Source organism: Aspergillus caelatus, assembly GCF_009193585.1.
Source record: "Aspergillus caelatus strain CBS 763.97 unplaced genomic scaffold BDV27scaffold_85, whole genome shotgun sequence".
NCBI classification, from domain to species: Eukaryota; Fungi; Ascomycota; class Eurotiomycetes; order Eurotiales; family Aspergillaceae; genus Aspergillus; species Aspergillus caelatus.
In genome coordinates this window covers 117,803-131,080 of record NW_022475348.1, presented here as the reverse complement: position 1 = coordinate 131,080, position 13,278 = coordinate 117,803, and the positions used below count along the sequence as shown (strand labels likewise).

The following is a 13,278-nucleotide window of genomic DNA, read 5'->3' as shown; positions in this document are numbered from 1 at the left end:
TGGCAAGCGCGATGGAGGAGTCGAGGACTACGTTATCGAAGTTGGCAAGCGCGATGCAGTCGAGGATTACGTTATCGAAGTTGGCAAGCGCGATGCAATCGAGGACTACGTTATTGAAGTTTGACAAGCGCCATGCAGGAAATTAAGGTGACTTAGTCTGCCAAGTATGATACCGATATATTGGCAAGTACAGATTTGTCTAGCGTTTGCACAGATTTATACACAAGGTGCAATGAGTGTTGTTGTATTTAGTGTCCGTATCAAGTTATCTAGCACTACAATGATCCGTGATTATGATGTTGTATTAAACCACGTATGTAATATCCATTTGGTTGTTATTTTAACGAGTCGAGCTGAGGCTAGTATCACCAGTAGAGAGTAGTTATTGTTTTTATGTTAGCATTTATGCTTTACAATGGAACACTCAGTCACTATTGTCCATGCATGATTAGAGACTAATATGAGAAACGGATTGGGATAATCCGACCTCCAAAACTCACCTAAAAGAAAGGAACAACAAATCAATCATATACTGCTATTTATTGAAATCAAATTTCTTTCTATGTACACACCGAAATACACCAGTCAATGAATTCCATGCGTCGTCTTGAACCTATTCTCCTCCGCCCATCGAGAAATAGCATCGAAATCACGACAGGTATGCTCATAGCCCCATCCCGTGCTCCCCCTATCATTCGGAGGCGCAGGAAGCCATTCTAGAGTTGTGTCCGCGTTACACATGACTGCCTGTCTCAGATAGTCCCAACAATGCATGAGATGAGCTGCATTAACTTGGTCGAGGTTCCCTTCTCGCGCAGCGTAGTAGCCCTCTCGTGTCATATACTACGGATAATTACCATTGACCTGTCTCGCTTGACAACTGGTGTTAAAGAAGATACTTACAATACAATGAAGCTGATGAAATACGGAAATCATTGCACGTTGCTGAGGGAGAGATTGATCCAGGCCAGGCTGATCGGGAAGTGCAGTGTCATTGTTGATATTCACAAAGCCTCGTCCAACTAGAGGTATATTAGCACGCGATTCCATGATCGACTTAGGAAGGAAAGAAATTCACCGGGCATCAACTCGTCCCAAGCCTTTTCTGCCTCTGGATTGAGAGGTTCTCCGTACAATGTCTGGAAAACGAAAACCTTTCGAGTTGCGGCTGACAAGTAGAAAATGTAACATCAATAATCGCTCACACCTATCTAGATAAGACCAATACAAAACGAACCTGTCTTCGGCGGTAACCAAGGAACCTCCCTTTCCGTACGGTGCGCCTGTCGGAAGTAATGGATGAAGCTTCCCAGCAACACTATATTCAACAATAAGAGCACCGCAATGATACACCAAACAAATCTTGAAGGGGGTTGTTTCCAGTTTTGTCTCGAATACGACTGATTCTCTAACAATGCTTCTTTCTCTTCCTCTGCGATTGTTGATTCTTCGGAGTTGCGCACAGGTACTTCTTTGTACCCTTTGGACGAATGCTCTGCCATTTTCATTTCTCCGGACTGGAAGAACAAGGGGAAAAAGAATCAAGGGATATTAATTAAATCACCGATCAGCTTGTGTACAGACTCTCGATATTGTTAGTTTGCTTTTGTACATGCCAGGCATTTATGATCTGATGCCTCCCGGTGGTGGGATGGATGTAGGCGCGGGATTAATTGGCTATCGCAGCGGCGCCTGCGCCAAAGGGCCCACACCCCGTTTTATATCAATATGGTGTTCAGTCGCTGAACGTCGCGTGTGTCTAGAACCAACTGATTCCCACTCCTTCTGATATATCTGTGAAAGAGTGTGGTGTCAAATATGAGACTCAGCTGGTATAGCGTACTCATTTTCAGCCAGCTTATTTCATCGACTATTGTTTACGCCTCGGGCCCCTGCGCCGAAATCGACAACTATGTAATATGGGGGGAGAAACAAGGTATATAAGAATTGGTTCAATACGACTGAGTTTCTTATGTATTAATTGTCATATGGTAGGGAGAAAGAAAATCTTTGGGATCCCCGGTGATCTGGCGTATGATTGTCTGCGGTCGATGCCGTTTCGCTCAGACCTGGCCGTGAAGTTCGTAGACGACTATGCCAAATACCTGCAATTTCATAGCACGGCATCTATGCTGAAAGGTAGCTTGAACCACGCCAAGTATTTCTCTTGTAGAGCTAAGCTAACAATAACCAGATCCTCCAAGCAGCTATATCTCGACCGGGGTTGATTTATGGGGAGGGTTGCAGAGAATCCGACAAAAGGCCAGCGACAATATTTACGGGGAGTCAATACGATTTTGATTCTGATCTCAAATACCTGACCTCGCGTGCTAACGATGGCCATCTCCATGTTGGGCTTTGTTCTCTGGAAATTATGCATTTTGAGCATGGCGTGCCTCTAGTTTCGATTTCACCGGATGGGATCCAACTTCCACGGATATATACGTACTGTAAGCTTTTTGAGGTTCCGGTTGTAGCTTGATGTATGTGCGGATGGCTGAGTAAAGAATACGATAAAGATGATGCCGAGATGAAGCTTCGCGGGACGGAGGCCGCGATTTCATCTGTTTACCGTATTCAAGACATGGATCCGGTTTACTATCTACAGGCTAACATCGGTGTAACTATGGGTCTTCATGATCCTGATGCTCGGTATTCCCAATAAGCGATGATTGAGAAGAAAATTACTAATGTATAATTTAGATACAACCATCTCTTCCCCTCACCTGCTGCAGCATTTTCAGGAATGTACACAGGAGGGCTGTGGACCAACAATCTGGGTTCTTGGCCTGGGAAGACCAACCAAACTATCGAATTCAGCAATGGGACCAGATTAAGAGTGGAAACAACTGCATCGTTGGCGTTAGATCGTAGGTTGAATTTTTCCAGTGGGCAATCGCTCTTTCAAACTGCTTGCCTGCTGAATCAAGAGGCTCGCGCTCCCGATCCCCACCCAGCACTCGCGGTAGGAAAACCGCCATACTCGATTCCAGAAGGCGGATCATCGATGTATCCGAAGCCAATTGTAAATCACAAGAAGGACCTCGTAAGAGGCTACTATTTGAATGAGGAAAGGCTTGGCAATGTTGCAGTATTGCAGCTCCCAACGTTCAGACTCAACGGAGAGAGTCCTGCATCGTTGGGCCAAACCGCCGTGCAGTTCATTGAATGCGCCAAAAGGGATGGGAAAGAGAAGCTCATCATTGACCTATCGAACAATATGGGGGGCGACATCAACCTGGGTTTTAATCTGTTCCGAATCCTTTTCCCAAACAAACCAATCTACACAGCCACTCGGTTCCCTTCGACAAGACTGATTGACCTGATGGGTCGGATTTTCTCGTCTTCCCAGGGGCAGGAAGTGAACAATGAGAGCACGCTGGACTTACCTTTGATTTTCCAGAATGCGGTTACACCAGACCATCGACACTCATTCGGCAGCTGGGAGAAGTTGTTCGGTCCAGTCGAAATCGCAAATCAAAACATGTCCAGCCTGCATGCCACGTATAACTTCACAACTGCATCTACCGAGGACGATCCAATCAGTGGATATGGGGGCATTGTCTTTGGACCTTCTACTCAGCCGTTCCCCGCCGAGAACATAATCATCGTATGTCTTCCATTGAATACGCATAACACCGGTACTAATACCAACAGATGACAAACGGCATCTGTGCATCCACCTGTACGATTCTGGCACGATTACTGCAGAAATATGGCGTAAGAAGTATAGTCTTTGGAGGCCGTCCAAGAGCAGCCCCGATGCAGCTGCTTGGAGGCAGTAAGGGCGGCCAATATTGGTCGTTAGCAACAGTAAGCCACTACATCAGAAAAGCGCAGGAGATCGCGGTGAACGCAAGCAGCGCTGGCTCTCCCATTCTTTCTGCAGATGAATTGGCTTGGTTTATACAGATGGCACCTCCCCCGCTCACAGAATTCCCGTTTCGGATTGATAGCCGTGGAGGGAGTGGGGTGAATCTTCGCAATGAATACGACGAGGATGACCCAAACACCCCGTTGCAATTTTTCTACGAGGCGGCTGACTGTCGGCTGTTTTGGACGGCAGAGAATTATGTCGTTCCCCACAGCTCATGGGTTGCCGCAGCAGATGCGATGTTCGGAGATGCTTCATGTGTGGAAGAGACAGCTGGGCATCATCCTAGTGTATGAGCCTTTAATATGGAATAAATACATTTATTGGATTTACTACTACTAAATACTGCCCATAACACGCCCCTTGTCTAAAGTGTCCATTGCTTCCACGCTAAGGATGCTTTGTATCCACAAGCCGCTGACTATCCGCCCAAGCCATGATCCCATCGAAATCCTTACAGACATGCACTGCACCTGTTCCATCCGTCCCTGGTTTATCCGTCCTTGGATCCTGTCCTTCCAACGCAGTATCCCCACAGCAGAGCAGTGACTGGCGCAGATACTGGAAACAATGGTCGATGTGGTTATGCGTGTGGATATGAACCTCTTCATGAGGGTGATCGTTGGAGCGTGTGTCGTCTCATGAATGGTGCGCGTTCAACTCTGCTCCTGATTTGCTTGCTGCCAATTCATCGTAGACGGACATGATTGAGTACTTAATTGTAGATTAGAGAACTGGGATACTATATAAAGTGATAACTTTCATGGATCGAGATGGCATACCAGGCAGTGTAATTGGTGGAATACTGCAATCGAATAGGTGACTTGACCTAGTTGCTTGATGGGGGGAGGCAGGGTGTATCGCTCAGTCCCATTGACTGCGATGAAGCCATTTCCTCCTGTCGGTTTCGTTAGATGGATTGACCCAAACACTTGCGTTCCAAATCTTACGGGGCATATATGACAACCAGTTGTTCCTCGTAGCATTCATAGATTCCTCTGTCTTGTGATCCGAGGCAGCTAACGGAGCAGAGCGGAAAATAACCCTCCGAGCAGGAACTATATCAATTCCCATTAAGGATTAACATCGAAGATTCCACGGATACATATACACCAAAGGCGCGAATCAACTCACAGTCTCCAACCAATCCATTTAGCTCACCCAACAACGGCTCTGGCATTTTCCTAGTGGCATGGGCGAAAAAAATGCCCAGGAACAGGATTTCGATGAACCCAACAAAGGCAAGTGAGGTGTATATGATCGGACGCAGACAATCCCATCGTTTCGGTCTGTTCTTCTTCTCGACAAAGTGTTTGGGGTCGAGGAGGTATTCGTCGGATTCTCGTCGTGAGTAGAGATCGGACGACATGGTGGTTAGGTCTGGCTAATCGGATTGGGGAAGAATTGACTACATGAAATGGGTTATTATTCTACTCTATATCGCATTCAGACAAATGTAAAGCTATCTCGTTGATTTCTGTTAATTTGGCGCGGGGGCTGCGCCAAATCCAGGCGTCAATTATGGTACATTCATATGTACAAAAATGTACAAGAAAGAGGGACTAGCGTTCTACTGTCTAATGGTGACCGCTTGCCGATCAGAGAGAGAAAGAAACCCGTGGAGAAAAAAAAAAAAAAAAAGAAAAGAAAAGAAAAGAAAAAAGAAAGTATTGACATTGGGATACTTCTTCAATGTGTTCATATTGATATGAGAGATGCAAAGATGATCACTCACTCTGTTTACCCCTCTTACGTTGTCCGGCGGATCAACTCTCGACCGATGGGCAGGTCCCGGCGCCGATCCGTTTAATGGCAAACATGCTGAGAGAACATAATCCAGGATACCTGGCGAGACACTATTGCGTGCAGGCCTAATGTTCTGAAACAACGGCTTGTGGACGATTGGATCCAGGGTCTGGCAGCGTTTGTCTGGAATAAAACAGGCTATGCCTGCAGAACCAGGAGTTTTGAGGAATCGGAGGTCATACAGTAATCAAGAAGCCATGAGGTTCGTAAAGATCATGCCTCGCTGAAGCTTCTCATGGCGATGAGGAATTTATGCGGCTTAGCTTAGGTCCCGAGTAAGTCTCGGGGCACCTAGCAGTTGACACTGGCTAACTGATCAGCCTATATATAAGTACCGGAATAATCCGGAACAGCAAGAAACGCTGATAGATACACAACATCAATTTTGTACTGTAACTTTCCTCTTCCACCGTGAAAACAGCGTGGATCTTGTTCTCTCGATAGATCTATATTAAGTGGGTCACATCGAAGTCTTGCCCTATGCAGATGATATTTTAACTAGTGCGAAATTGCTAAGGTAATCATATTACTTAAAACTGGTTGTTTTTGTGCTGAATCAAACATGATGCTTTCGAGAAGATTCTCTGTTGGTTGCATGATGATCCACAGGAAGTTCCCAGAGCCAAGAATTTTCTATCTGTGGGTCGAAAATAATATGCTAAGATCATATATCTAAGAGAGTAAGTCTTGTGGCTAGCTGAGACGATCTGCCCCTAGAGTGAACGCAAGGACCGGGCCCATGGTGGACTGCAGGAGAGTTCAATAGTCTGATTCCTCCTTATGATCGGCGTACTTTTGCATCCAATGCCCTAGTTTGTGGAACCTCAGGGGCTGAAGTTGGCCTCCGGCTCTCCCATGGGCCCATTTTTTTATGTTGTGTGCCAAAGTGATTAACTATTAGTACTTACTTAGGGTCTGCTTTTAGAACCTCAAACCCCACCCAATTTTGGTCCTAGTCTGGGTAGTTTATCCGCCACGCTTTCCACATCCTCATCACTTGCATACAAGTCAATTAACGGTGCGAGATGCATTGTGGGAATAGACATACCCTCTTGCACTAACACAGATAACAACATCTTGGTCTTTCTTCATTGTCTTGGCCAGCTCAACAGTGCCCCAAACAGCATGAGCAGTCCCTAGAGCGGGAATAATCCCCTCCATCTCAGTGAGCAGTTTGAACCCCTCGAAAGCTTGATTATCGGTAACGGCAATAAATGTTGCACGTCCTGAGTCTTTCCAAAAACTCAGCTCTGGTCTGTTCAGAAGGTTAGTGAGACAGAAATGTCTAATCAAATTTGTAATATCATTGATCACGTCACACATCAGGGAAATATGCAGACTCTACTTACCCAACCCCAGCATAGCCCAGACCAGCTGAGATGGAATGGGTATCTTGTATCTGTCCGTGCTGATCCTGCAACACATATGTCCTACTCCCATGTAAGACCCCCTTAGTGCCGCCAGTTAGAGTAGCGGCATGTCTCTTCGTCTCAAGGCCGTCACCCCCTGCTTCGACTCCCAGAAGCTTCACACTTGGATCATTAATAAACGGATAAAACATTCCTAAACAATTACTGCCCCCACCGATGCAGGCAACAACCGCATCCGGTAGTTTATTTCGTTGTTCCAGCATTTGTGTCTTCATCTCATCTCCAATGACAGTCTGGAAAGTGCGCGCGATCGTAGGAAAGGGGTGTGGGCCAATAGCTGAACCGAGAATGAGATATGCAGTGTCCACCTTCGTAATGAAAAACTCGAAAGCTTTCGTCAACGGAGTCTCTAAGGGTTTTTGAGCCTGCCTCGACAGGGATGACATCAGCACCAAGTAATTTGATCGTGGATACATTCAGTGCCTGTCTCCTGATATCTTCCTATAAAGCTGTTAGCTACAAACATGTGACACTGTTTCCAACCTGTGGACTTACCGCTCCCATGAAGACCGTGCACTTCATGTTGAATTTAGCACAGACTGTGGCAGTTGCTACGCCATGCATGCCAGCACCGGTCTGAGTAATGATTTCAGTCTTACCCAAACGACGAGCCAGAAGAACCTGTCCCAGAGCATTGTTGATCTTATGACTTCCAGTATGGTTCAGATCCTCACGCTTCAGCCAAATAGTGGCTCCGCCAACCTGTTCAGTAAGGCGACCCGCGACATGAAGATGCCCAGGCCTTCCTAGGTAATGGTAGTATGATCGGAATTCTGCCCAAAACTCGGGGTCGTTCCGAAATTCTTCAAAACCTGCCTCCAGTTCTGAAAGGCAACTCATTAGTGATTCTGGGGAATACGAACCCCCAAATTCACCAAATGCTGCAGGAAAGAGTTTTGGACTTTCTCCCTCGGACTTGATTGCCTCTTGTTCATCAAGCAGTCCTGACTGGTTGCCCTTTGAATGTTTGGTACCATTCACATGTACGGGAGTATTAGACTCTTGAGCTTCATTCGATACCTCAATAATACCAACACCTCGAGTCGTTCGACATTCTAGTGAATTACTCCTCCCACATATCCCAGCGCAGTATTCCTCCGCAGCTTTGGCCCGACCTCCAGGAGCCGCCTCGGCCAAGGTTGTGATAATTCGACTGCCGATGACAACGCCATCTGCTATGCTGGCTACACTCAAGAAGTGATCTCTTGTGCTGACACCGAAACCAACTGCTATTGGGATATTGCCAGAGTATTGCTTTATTCGTTTCAATAGCTGAGGTAGATCGGCATTAAGAGTACTTGTTGCACCCGTGACGCCCATACGCGATACGACGTAGACGAAAGAGTCCGCAACTTTGCAGAGAAATTTGAGTCGGTTTTCGGAAGTGGCTGGAATAAAGTGTTAGAAGCTAAACAGGTCGGACAAATAATGTGAGAGGAGCGTACAAGGAGCGATAAGAGGTACGTACGACAATCTGTATACAATTTGTCAGAGAGGATAATTTATCGTGAAAGTATCATGACTCACCCTCCCTTCGCACAAAGGTTTCTGAATTTCATAGCCTCGTGCGGAGGGAGATCTACCACAATGAAGCCATTTACACCAGTCGCACGACAACCATTCATCAATTGCTCCTCGCCATAGCTCAGCAATGGGTTGTAATAACCCATTAATAGCACCGGTGCTCGGAGACCCCTTTGCCGAGCTTCTTTTACCATCCCTAGGGTGGACTCTATCGTGACATTATTCGCAAGCGCTTGCTATACATATGATTAGCGAATACACATATAACGTTGAGAATCAGCGAACAGTATTTGCGGTCTGAATCGTAGGCCCATCCGCAAAGGGATCCGTGAAAGGCTGGCGTTGACGTTAGGAAGGTCGGTGGGTATCAGAAAGCACTTAGGACTACTAACAACACCAAGTTCAATAATATCTGCAAAAAGAAGGTTAACGAGATACTGGCTAATTGAATCGGCAAAAATGTATTGCATACCTGCGCCCCCAGCTTCCATTCCCAATATGATATCTACTGCCTCTTCAACTGTAGGGAATCCAGCTGTAACAAAAGTCACAAATGTAGGCTATATTATAAGTCAGCAATGCCTTCCCGAACCTCATATAAATACATATAGCTTCCGCCACCAAACGAATATATACCCGATTTTCTTCTTTGCATTGCGCAAATGTTTTCTTGATACCCTCCATATTGAAAGGAATGCATATTCTCTATTGACGAATTCATTGATTTGGAGACTACTCAAAGGGTCGGAGCCAGCTGTTGTGAAACATACTTTATATCGATGGTGGCCATGATCAACTAGAGTCCCTATCAAGTAAATAAGGTTACGGAGGTGTATTTTAAAACCGGTTACTGAACAGGTAAGCCTGTTATAAGGGGGCCATTTGGCCAAGAATTACAAAAAGACCCATTTGTTCGATTACTTTTGGAACATGCCTCCGTATCTCTTTCATGAAGTGACTCTGAGAAACGATGAAGCGGCCGAGAGCAGAGGTATCAAGGAAAGATTTGCCAGTGAGTATAATATAAGGGGTTATCTCATTGAAAGACGAGCAGAACCTGAGTACATATCTAGGAGATCCAGACAAGTACTAGAAAACCCTTACAACAGGTGTGGGATAGCGTAGTCTACAGATAAACCATTACCCTCCATATATATATCTCGTGCAACCTCATAAGGTGCAGATCAACTCATCACGCTTTCACTCTGGTAAACACTAGCAGATGCTCCAAACCCAACACTATTAGTCTGACACCGTGATCACTGTATATAAATATAAAACAAATGAAACCGGGATCAAGAATATCAACAATAACTCCGGTACTTTACTCCGGCATAACAGGCGATGACTAAGCAAGGCTGTTCGTCACGAGTTTTGAGGGATCGTCGCTCTAAGACATGACATACTCTTTCCAGTATCATTCGATTTGGTGATCGAGCCCAGCGAAATGTCTTAGCTACATTAGCGCAGAGCATTTATATTGATGTCTGATCCGAAGAATGGTGCGACAACAGCCCGACAGGGACACTGCGAGCCAGCAGCGACAACAACCTCGCGACCACCGGGAGCATGATGATGGAGCTTCCGACAGCCACGAGGGCTTGCCAAGTGAACCTGCTCCAAAGCGCCACAAACGAGGAAAATACGTGTCAAAAGCTTGGTACGGAACCAGAAAATAATACGTTACAGCCACGTCGCTGACACCACACGCCTGTTTTCCAGTGGCCAATGCCAAAGGAGAAAAATCAAAGTGAGAAAGCCAAGATTTACTGTTTGTGATCTGTCTCTAAGACCGTGGGTTAATTCTAGTGTGATGGGTGCATCCCCTGTCGACCATGTGTTCTCAATGGCCGAGATTGCCTGATGCAGACAGTCGACATGCGGCGCCGAAGAACAACTGGGCTGACGGAATCTGGAGTTCCCGACAGGGAGCTGGCCAATACGGACGCTGGCTCTCATGGTCAGGGCGATCAGTATGAGCATTCATCATAATATTGCGCCCGCTTGAAAGAGTTAAGCTAACGATGGGATCAGACTAACTGCGAGAGACCTTGCGTCTCGACTTAGTCGGATTGAGCATCAACTGAGCCTAGTCTTGGAATCAGTAGGCCGCGACAAAGAAAGCCCAGTTGACAAAGAACCAGTAAGCGATGAATCAACCAACCTGCGAGAAACTACCGTACGGCGGGCCATCAATTCCGATGCCTCAGATGCTGTTAGATCACAGGTACCAGCTTTCTCTGGTGAATCTTCTATTAACCACACCCTGGATCAAATTGAGGGCTACCTGGAGCGTACGGATGTCAGGTATGGTCATGCAGAGCGTCTTATGTCCTGTCAGGCGTCATGCACATCTTTGACTGCGCCAAGCTCCCCGTTAGGTGGCTCTAGAGAGACGGGTGAGGCAGTCGATATACGAAGGATCTTGAATACATATGGCATCCATCCACGCAAGGAAGAATGGGATGGGTACATGCACACGTTCTGCGATGAGGTTCACATTTTGTACCCCTTCCTTCACATTCCAAGTCTATGGGCCAATTACGCAAACATGTGGAATTCTGGGTTTTCATCCACGGAGCATGAGTTTCAAAGAAGCAAGGATTACCGGATGATGGTCGCTCAGGTATGGGTTTGTATCGCACTCGGAAGATGTACCGAATCACCTCGAATAAGCAGCCAGGAGGGAAAGCACTCTGCTGGATGGAGTATCTTTGAGGCCGCAACGGACCTTATTGTAGATCTTGTAGGCTGCTTCCGGGCATGTTCGAGACCTACGATTACCTTGCAAACTTACGCGTTAATGGTACATGATCTGTCTTCAGAATAGCATATCACACAAGATGCTAACGTACTTACGATTATCTCAGGTCGTATACCTTTTTCGACTCGACGCTAATGAGAGAGCGGAGAAATTCTTAGCGCTTGCCATCTCGCATGCACACCACCTAGGCTTTCATCGGTCCAAGGTCGTCCGACGTATGCCAGTTTTCAACGATGAGATGATTCGGCGACTTTGGTGGTCTCTTTATGCGCTTGATCGCCGACTAGCAATTGAGACCGGCCACCCATTCTTAATACAAGATGTCAATGTCGATGCTCCTCATCCCCAGAATCTAGACGATGAATGGCTCACCAGACACAAGGAAAGCCGCAAGACAGGCAATGAGCTAGAATATGACATCAAAGCAGCACTTTCGAACGATCCTACCACACCAATACCATATTTATCTGCGACCATTCGCTACTCACGGGTTGTGGGGAAAATATGGGAGGCAATCTACGGCGCTAATATGACAGACGTCATCCCCAGCTCAAGTCTACTGGAATACCTAGACCAACTTATATCCCGCGCCCAAGTGGAAGTACGACCAGAGTTCTCTGATAGCCACCAATCCGAGCCTCCCAACCTTGAGCGAAGCAACCCACTTCGATGGCTCACCAAGCAACAAATGCTAATGCGAATCGTAAGGGATCACTCCGTCTTACTTCCATTACTTCCCATATTCCATACCCTCGTTGCTAACATATCCAGCGATGGCTCTCCCTCCGCCTCCTCATCCGCAAACCAATCCTCCAACAACGAGCTTCACCCCAAGAATCTATCGCCGACATCCTCGAAACGGAAGTCACCTGCATCCGAATCGCCTGCAATATTATTCAGGAATTCAAACAAATCCCCCAATACACGGCGTCTGCATTCCCCTTCCTCCACTCACTAGTCGGCGCCACAGTCGTCACCCTAGGCTTGATCATTCGAGAGCCCTCTTTCAAGGCAATATACGGCAACATAACACTCCACGCCGCAATCTCACTCGAGAACTACTGTCGCAAGACGTGGGTCTCAGGAAAAATGATCCGAACAATCCGCAGGCTAAATCAAATCACATCGTCCGTTCTGTCTGATTCCAGAAATAGAGCGTCGAGTCGTTCCGCGCTACAGCCATCGTCCCAGAGCCATACCACAGATACCAACACTGTCCCTCAGGCCACGTCAACCACCACCTGGGCATCATCCATGACCCTTCCTCTTGAAAATCCTACAAGTCACACATCCACTCTTCATGGTAGTTATATTCCAATCTCAGCACTGACGAATCAAAACACAACTTCCCTTACCACGACTCTTATCCATGCTTCACATTCGATAGCCCAGTCAACACAGCTTCAGCATACCTCCGAAGCATGGACCGTTACACCAATGAACCTCGTGACCACGGACTTTGACTTCGAGCAGAGCCTTACTAGTGACCTTATACCGGATGGTCATGTCTATGGATGGATGACCGGAACACCACCAAGTGAGATGCAGCAGGATGGAACTGCATATATGGAGATGGGATGGTTGGAGTCTTTGTTTGGGACTGATCTAGGGTCTAACTTTATGTTACCACCTGAGGGTTAGTTTAGGTCCTCCTTTCTCAAGTGCGAGGTTTGGTTTGTGTATAGTACCTGGAGCACATGTGTGCTTAGGTGTTGTTGGATAGATATTAATTTATGGGGATGACTACCTGTTCGAATTCAGGTAGATACAGGCCATAAACATGTAGTCGTTTTCAATTGTAGCAAGTCGTTTTGCTATACCATAATATCTTTGATTCATAGATGGTATATTTCTTAAATTCGTTGCCGAAGCCGTGAGAT

General features: G+C 46.5%; 5 protein-coding genes across 5 annotated transcripts; 2 read left to right on the top strand and 3 right to left on the bottom strand.

The window, feature by feature from the left end:
• Nucleotides 1-585: 585 nt before the first annotated feature.
• On the bottom strand, nucleotides 586-1,502 carry BDV27DRAFT_145155 (oxidase ustYa family protein; the record flags this gene model as incomplete). The annotated part of the gene is made up of 5 exons (XM_032070372.1): nucleotides 586-843; nucleotides 904-1,022; nucleotides 1,079-1,139; nucleotides 1,238-1,262; nucleotides 1,414-1,502. The coding sequence occupies 5 exons, from the start codon at nucleotides 1,500-1,502 to the stop codon at nucleotides 586-588; spliced, it is 552 nt and encodes a 183-aa protein (XP_031927733.1).
• A 486-nt stretch (nucleotides 1,503-1,988) lies between these two features.
• BDV27DRAFT_145154 (uncharacterized protein) lies at nucleotides 1,989-4,170 on the top strand (the record flags this gene model as incomplete). Its single annotated transcript, XM_032070371.1, has 8 exons — nucleotides 1,989-2,139; nucleotides 2,195-2,240; nucleotides 2,287-2,450; nucleotides 2,520-2,652; nucleotides 2,704-3,046; nucleotides 3,101-3,610; nucleotides 3,658-3,727; nucleotides 3,836-4,170. 8 exons carry the CDS (start codon nucleotides 1,989-1,991, stop codon nucleotides 4,168-4,170), a joined length of 1,752 nt encoding a protein of 583 aa, XP_031927732.1.
• A 94-nt stretch (nucleotides 4,171-4,264) lies between these two features.
• Nucleotides 4,265-5,243, bottom strand: BDV27DRAFT_145153 (uncharacterized protein; the record flags this gene model as incomplete). Its single annotated transcript, XM_032070370.1, has 5 exons — nucleotides 4,265-4,477; nucleotides 4,574-4,588; nucleotides 4,657-4,772; nucleotides 4,825-4,932; nucleotides 5,009-5,243. The coding sequence occupies 5 exons, from the start codon at nucleotides 5,241-5,243 to the stop codon at nucleotides 4,265-4,267; spliced, it is 687 nt and encodes a 228-aa protein (XP_031927731.1).
• Nucleotides 5,244-6,609: 1,366 nt separating this feature from the next.
• On the bottom strand, nucleotides 6,610-9,318 carry BDV27DRAFT_145151 (tryptophan synthase; the record flags this gene model as incomplete). The annotated part of the gene is made up of 11 exons (XM_032070369.1): nucleotides 6,610-6,676; nucleotides 6,729-6,935; nucleotides 7,030-7,387; nucleotides 7,419-7,551; nucleotides 7,606-8,498; nucleotides 8,556-8,584; nucleotides 8,638-8,870; nucleotides 8,920-8,970; nucleotides 9,027-9,046; nucleotides 9,107-9,194; nucleotides 9,271-9,318. The coding sequence occupies 11 exons, from the start codon at nucleotides 9,316-9,318 to the stop codon at nucleotides 6,610-6,612; spliced, it is 2,127 nt and encodes a 708-aa protein (XP_031927730.1).
• Nucleotides 9,319-10,089: 771 nt separating this feature from the next.
• On the top strand, nucleotides 10,090-13,159 carry BDV27DRAFT_128176 (transcription factor domain-containing protein). Its single transcript, XM_032066919.1, has 6 exons — nucleotides 10,090-10,294; nucleotides 10,357-10,384; nucleotides 10,444-10,607; nucleotides 10,669-11,440; nucleotides 11,505-12,101; nucleotides 12,170-13,159. The coding sequence occupies exons 1-6, from the start codon at nucleotides 10,134-10,136 to the stop codon at nucleotides 13,037-13,039; spliced, it is 2,592 nt and encodes an 863-aa protein (XP_031927729.1). The 5' UTR covers nucleotides 10,090-10,133; the 3' UTR covers nucleotides 13,040-13,159.
• Nucleotides 13,160-13,278: the final 119 nt, after the last annotated feature.

What these genes read in the sequence shown, in the direction of transcription:
- BDV27DRAFT_128176 (XM_032066919.1), top strand. Translation starts at nt 10,134, where the DNA reads ATGGTGCGACAACAGCCCGACAGGGACACTGCGAGCCAGCAGCGACAA. An exon ending in GCCAAAGGAGAAAAATCAAA is followed by an intron (nt 10,385 to 10,443) that starts GTGAGAAAGCCA and finishes GGTTAATTCTAG; the next exon opens with TGTGATGGGTGCATCCCCTG. An exon ending in TCTCATGGTCAGGGCGATCA is followed by an intron (nt 10,608 to 10,668) that starts GTATGAGCATTC and finishes CGATGGGATCAG; the next exon opens with ACTAACTGCGAGAGACCTTG.